The sequence below is a fragment of the Procambarus clarkii genome, chromosome 33 (genome assembly GCF_040958095.1).
Source record: "Procambarus clarkii isolate CNS0578487 chromosome 33, FALCON_Pclarkii_2.0, whole genome shotgun sequence".
NCBI lineage: Eukaryota > Metazoa > Arthropoda > Malacostraca > Decapoda > Cambaridae > Procambarus > Procambarus clarkii.
The window spans coordinates 22,275,835-22,282,555 of record NC_091182.1 but is presented as its reverse complement, the minus strand read 5'-3'; the positions used below and the strand labels follow the sequence as shown (position 1 = coordinate 22,282,555).

General features: G+C 49.6%; 1 protein-coding gene across 1 annotated transcript; it reads left to right on the top strand.

The window, feature by feature from the left end:
• Window positions 1-1,560: 1,560 nt before the first annotated feature.
• LOC123765368 (uncharacterized) lies at window positions 1,561-2,202 on the top strand. The gene has a single exon (XM_045753914.2). The coding sequence runs from the start codon at window positions 1,561-1,563 to the stop codon at window positions 2,200-2,202; it is 642 nt and encodes a 213-aa protein (XP_045609870.2).
• Window positions 2,203-6,721: the final 4,519 nt, after the last annotated feature.

Genomic DNA, 6,721 nt, shown 5'->3' with positions numbered 1-6,721 from the left:
TTACAAGTGGATGAATGGACATAACAGGGGGGATATTAATAGGGTATTAAAAATATCAACACAAGACAGAACACGAAACAATGGGTATAAATTGGATAAGTTTAGATTTAGGAAGGATTTGGGTAAATACTGGTTCAGTAACAGGGTTGTTGATTTGTGGAACCAATTGCCACGTAACGTGGTAGAGGTGGGGTCCCTCGATTGTTTCAAGCGCGGGTTGGACAAGTATATGAGTGGGATTGGGTGGTTATAGATAGGAGCTGCCTTGTATGGGCCAATAGGCCTTCTGCAGTTACCTTTGTTCTTATGTTCTTATGTTCTTAAAACATGAATGCCATCCCAATCATGAATGGTATCCTATTCACCATCCCAAGGTCGTTTGTACTGCTTTGTATGTCGTCTATTGTCCAAAAAAGAATCTTCCTTTGATACATTGGGGTTTAATGACTGGAAGCACAGCAATGTTATTGTAGAACATGAAAGTTGAGAAGAACATCGAAAGTATCTGACAGCATATTTGATAAGGCATAAAGAAACTGGAAGTGTAGATTCTTTATTACTTGAGCAACATCGCTCAGAGCAAGAATATTTGCATAATGAGTTGACCGTGTGGTTTCTGAAATTCGCTTACTTGCTTCTAGAGGTTTGCCATTTCGTGGAGAAAATCAGATTATTGGGTCAACAAAAAAGTATACTAGAGCTGCCGAGTGAATTTGACCCTTTCTTGGAATATGTCAAAATGTATGGAAATACTTGAAAGGTGAATCCGTTATATTTATTTGCAAATAATTGTGACGAATTTATTGAATTAATGTGACAGCAGGTTCTTTTTGCTATTCTTGAAGAAGTAAAATGAGTCAAGGGATTATTCAATATATGTAGATTCCACTCTAGACATCTCACACATATATCAACTGACATTTACTGGCCAATACATTAAAGGCTATGAGCCTGTGGAACGTTTCTTGAGGTTCATCCCCATCTTTTCTCACGGAGAAAAGAATTTAACAAGCACTGTCGTGAGTTATCTTGAAGAGAACAAAATTCCATTATCAAACTGCCGTGTTCAGTATTACGATAATGATTCAAATATGTCTGGACGATATACTGGATTGCAAGCACGGATTCATCAACTCATTGAGTTTGGCATTGCTGTGAGCCCTGTGCTGGACACAGCCTGAACATGGTGGGAGTAAAAGCAGCAGAGTGGTGTCTACGGACTGTCAATTTTTTTTACTTTATACAACATCTGTATTCATTTTATGCTGATTGTACTTATCGCTGGAATGTATTAACATCATTTTTAGGAAAAGATTTCGTAGTCAAGCGTTTGTCTGACACACATTGTCAGCACATTTTGATGCTGTTCATGCGTTGTATTTGATGCTGTTCATCCTCAGTATGGGGGTAAAAATAGAAAATGAAATATACACTGGATTCTCTATAAGCTGATAATAAACAGCAAGTGAATACAAGGCGAAAGGCAGAAGGGTTGAGCAAACAAATGAAAACCTGGAAACAATCTATTTCACAATTCTTTAGAATGACATGCTAAAAAGAATGAACAAAACAAATAAGGTCCTGCAATCAAAGGACGTGAACATCCTTGTTGCCACGAATCTTCCTGAGTCTATGAAAAGCTACCTTCAGGAAACTAGAGACAAATTTAGTGTATGTGAATTCAAAGCCAGGAGTATGTGTCCAGATACAGATTACAGTGATGGAAAAAAACGAGAACGAAAACGAAGTGTTCGTCTTAGTAGATATGATGGATCAGCAGAAGAAGTACCTAACACTGAACCCGAAAAATTCAAATTGGAAACTTTCCTCCCTATTCTGGACACTCTAATCTTTGAACTGACAAAACCTGTAAAGGCTTATTCACAGATTGGAAATCTGTTTTCTTTCTTCAGTGATTTGAAAACCACTGCTTCTGATGCACAAAAGAAGAAGTGGGACCATCTGGCTAATATGTATCACAAAGACCTGAATTATGATGACCTTTTAAATGAATATGAGCATCTCAAGCACAACATGGTTCTTGATGGAAATTGTGATACTCTCCCTGCACTGTACAGAAAATTAATTTTGGACAGTTTGAGATCTGTATTCTTGAATGTTGAAAATGCACTCAGAGAGTTCATGTGCATGATGGTGACCGACTGTACAGGAGAACGTTCTTTTTCAAGAATAAAATTATAAAAAAAATCTGCTTCGTAGCCAATGGACCAGCATCGTTTGAAGTGGCTTTCACTCATGTGTATGGAAAATGACACCCTGAAGACCATTGACTTCGAGCCAATAATAAAGTAATTCTCTGAAAAGACCTACCGAAAATGCTTGTTATAATAAGAAGTTCGTAGCAATTTCATACTGTGCCATCTAATCAGTGTAGCTTAGTGAGTATTATTGTATATTTCAAGCCTTATGTATTGCTCAAATGATTATCATGTTGATTGGATGCTGCTCTACAGCATGTTTTTAATGTTTTAACGCCAGTTTTGTTGAAGTGGCAATAAAATAAATATATGTTTAATATTATCGGCAATTTACTTGTTATTCCTGAGAGTGGTTGTCGAAGGGGCCCCAGCACACTGGCTTGCCCAGGGGCCCATAATGCTGTTAAGATGGTCCTGCTCCAATCTCAGAGTTCCCTGCATCTATGAGAGCATTCGAACGTTTGTTAAAGTTCTCAGTTGGGTTTCTTGTAATATCTTTAAACTATGATGTGTCTTGTAGAATAGTTCTAACTTTCTCAAAATAGACACAGCAGTCAAGTAAGATGTATGTGGCAGACTTATCTGCCTTCCTCACTATTATGTTAGTGTTATTACGCAAGTCCTTTGCCGCTTGGAGTAACTGGGGTGTGAGGAGACCAGGAGTGTGGTGGTATGAGGAGACCAGCAGTGTGTGGTGGTGTGAGGAGACCCGGAGTGTGGTGGTGTGAGGAGACCAGCAGTGTGTGGTGGTGTGAGGAGACCCGGAGTGTGGTGGTGTGAGGAGACCAGGAGTGTGGTGGTGTGAGGAGACCCGGAGTGTGGTGGTGTGAGGAGACCCGGAGTGTGGTGGTGTGAGGAGACCAGCAGTGTGGTGGTGTGAGGAGACCCGGAGTGTGGTGGTGTGAGGAGACCAGCAGTGTGGTGGTGTGAGGAGACCAGGAGAGTGGTGGTGTGAGGAGACCAGCAGTGTGGGTGTGTGAGGAGACCAGGAGTGTGGTGGTGTGAGGAGACCAGGAGTGTGGGTGTGTGAGGAGACCAGGAGTGTGGGGGTGTGAGGAGACTAGCAGTGTGGTGGTGTGAGGAGACCAGGAGTGTGGTGGTGTGAGGAGACCAGGAGTGTGGGTGTGTGAGGAGACCAGGAGTGTGGTGGTGTGAGGAGACCAGGAGTGTGGGTGTGTGAGGAGACCAGGAGTGTGGTGGTGTGAGGAGACTAGCAGTGTGGTGGTGTGAGGAGACCAGGAGTGTGGGTGTGTGAGGAGACCAGGAGTGTGGGTGTGTGAGGAGACCAGGAGTGTGGGTGTGTGAGGAGACCAGGAGTGTGGGTGTGTGAGGAGATCAGGAGTGTGGGTGTGTGAGGAGACCAGGAGTGTGGGTGTGTGAGATCAGGAGTGTGGGTGTGTGAGGAGACCAGGAGTGTGGGTGTGTGAGGAGATCAGGAGTGTGGGTGTGTGAGGAGACCAGGAGTGTGGGTGTGTGAGGAGATCAGGAGTGAGGTTGTGTGTGAGGAGACCAGGAGTGTGGGTGTGTGAGGAGATCAGGAGTGTGGTGGTGTGAGGAGATCAGGAGTGTGGTGGTGTGAGGAGATCAGGAGTGTGGGTGTGTGAGGAGATCAGGAGTGTGGGTGTGTGAGGAGATCAGGAGTGTGGGTGTGTGAGGAGACCAGGACTGTGGTGGTGTGAGGAGATCAGGAGTGTGGTGGTGTGAGGAGACCAGCAGTGTGGGTGTGTGAGGAGACCAGGAGTGTGGTGGTGTGAGGAGACCAGGAGTGTGGGTGTGTGAGGAGACCAGGAGTGTGGTGGTGTGAGGAGACCAGGAGTGTGGGTGTGTGAGGAGACCAGGAGTGTGGTGGTGTGAGGAGACTAGCAGTGTGGTGGTGTGAGGAGACCAGGAGTGTGGGTGTGTGAGGAGACCAGGAGTGTGGGTGTGTGAGGAGACCAGGAGTGTGGGTGTGTGAGGAGACCAGGAGTGTGGGTGTGTGAGGAGATCAGGAGTGTGGGTGTGTGAGGAGACCAGGAGTGTGGGTGTGTGAGGAGATCAGGAGTGTGGGTGTGTGAGGAGACCAGGAGTGTGGGTGTGTGAGGAGATCAGGAGTGTGGGTGTGTGAGGAGACCAGGAGTGTGGGTGTGTGAGGAGATCAGGAGTGAGGTTGTGTGTGAGGAGACCAGGAGTGTGGGTGTGTGAGGAGATCAGGAGTGTGGTGGTGTGAGGAGATCAGGAGTGTGGGTGTGTGAGGAGATCAGGAGTGTGGGTGTGTGAGGAGATCAGGAGTGTGGTGGTGTGAGGAGACCAGGAGTGTGGGTGTGTGAGGAGACCAGGAGTGTGGGTGTGTGAGGAGACCAGGAGTGTGGGTGTGTGAGGAGACCAGAAGTGTGGGAGTGTGAGGAGATCAGGAGTGTGGGTGTGTGAGGAGACCAGGAGTGTGGTGGTGTGAGGAGATCAGGAGTGTGGTGGTGTGAGGAGACCAGCAGTGTGTGGTGGTGTGAGGAGACCCGGAGTGTGGTGGTGTGAGGAGACCAGGAGTGTGGTGGTGTGAGGAGACCAGGAGTGTGGTGCTGTGAGGAGACCAGCAGTGTGGTGGTGTGAGGAGACCAGGAGAGTGGTGGTGTGAGGAGACCAGCAGTGTGGGTGTGTGAGGAGACCAGGAGTGTTTTGGTGTGAGGAGACCAGGAGTGTGGGTGTGTGAGGTGACCAGGAGTGTGGTGGTGTGAGGAGACCAGCAGTGTGGTGGTGTGAGGAGACCAGGAGTGTGGGTGTGTGAGGAGACCAGGAGTGTGGGTGTGTGAGGAGACCAGGAGTGTGGGTGTGTGAGGAGACCAGGAGTGTGGGTGTGTGAGGAGATCAGGAGTGTGGGTGTGTGAGGAGACCAGGAGTGTGGGTGTGTGAGGAGATCAGGAGTGTGGGTGTGTTAGGAGACCAGGAGTGTGGTGGTGTGAGGAGACCAGGAGTGTGGGTGTGTGAGGAGACCAGGAGTGTGGTGGTGTGAGGAGACCAGGAGTGTGGTGGTGTGAGGAGATCAGGAGTGTGGGTGTGTGAGGAGATCAGGAGTGTGGGTGTGTGAGGAGATCAGGAGTGTGGGTGTGTGAGGAGATCAGGAGTGTGGGTGTGTGAGGAGACCAGGAGTGTGGTGGTGTGAGGAGATCAGGAGTGTGGTGGTGTGAGGAGATCAGGAGTGTGGGTGTGTGAGGAGATCAGGAGTGTGGGTGTGTGAGGAGATCAGGAGTGTGGGTGTGTGAGGAGACCAGGAGTGTGGGTGTGTGAGGAGACCAGGAGTGTGGGTGTGTGAGGAGATCAGGAGTGAGGTTGTGTGTGAGGAGACCAGGAGTGTGGGTGTGTGAGGAGATCAGGAGTGTGGTGGTGTGAGGAGATCAGGAGTGTGGTGGTGTGAGGAGATCAGGAGTGTGGGTGTGTGAGGAGATCAGGAGTGTGGGTGTGTGAGGAGATCAGGAGTGTGGGTGTGTGAGGAGACCAGGAGTGTGGGTGTGTGAGGAGACCAGGAGTGTGGGTGTGTGAGGACATCAGGAGTGTGGTGGTGTGAGGAGACCAGGAGTGTGGGTGTGTGAGGAGACCAGGAGTGTGGGTATGTGAGGAGACCAGGAGTGTGGGTGTGTGAGGAGACCAGGAGTGTGGGTGTGTGAGGAGATCAGGAGTGTGGGTGTGTGAGGAGACCAGGAGTGTGGGTATGTGAGGAGACCAGGAGTGTGGTGGTGTGAGGAGACCAGGAGTGTGGGTGTGTGAGGAGACTAGGAGTGTGGTGGGGTGAGGAGACCAGGAGTGTGGGTGTGTGAGGAGACCAGGAGTGTGGGTATGTGAGGAGACCAGGAGTGTGGTGGTGTGAGGAGACCAGGAGTGTGGGTGTGTGAGGAGATCAGGAGTAAGGGTGTGTGAGGAGATCAGGAGTGTGGGTGTGTGAGGAGACCAGGAGTGTGGGTGTGTGAGGAGACCAAGAGTGTGGGTGTGTGAGGAGACCAGGAGTGTAGGTGTGTGAGGAGATCAGGAGTGTAGTGGTGTGAGGAGACCAGGAGTGTGGGTGTGTGAGGAGACCAGGAGTGTGGGTGTGTGAGGAGACCAGGAGTGTGGGTGTGTGAGGAGACCAGGAGTGTGGGTGTGTGAGGAGACCAGGAGTGTGGGTGTGTGAGGAGATCAGGAGTGTGGGTGTGTGAGGAGACCAGGAGTGTGGTGGTGTGAGGAGATCAGGAGTGTGGTGGTGTGAGGAGATCAGGAGTGTGGGTGTGTGAGGAGACCAGGAGTGTGGGTGTGTGAGGAGACCAGGAGTGTGGGTGTGTGAGGAGACCAGGAGTGTGGGTGTGTGAGGAGATCAGGAGTGTGGTGGTGTGAGGATCCCAGGAGTGTGGTGGTGTGAGGAGACCAGGAGTGTGGTGGTGTGAGGAGACCAGGCGTGTGGTGGTGTGAGGAGACCAGGAGTGTGGGTGTGTGAGGAGACCAGGAGTGTGGGTGTGTGAGGAGACCAGGAGTGTGGGTGTGTGAGGAGATCAGGAGTGTGG

Bases quoted from the DNA above. Each gene is read 5' to 3' on its own strand.
- LOC123765368 (XM_045753914.2), top strand. From the start codon at position 1,561: ATGAACAAAACAAATAAGGTCCTGCAATCAAAGGACGTGAACATCCTT.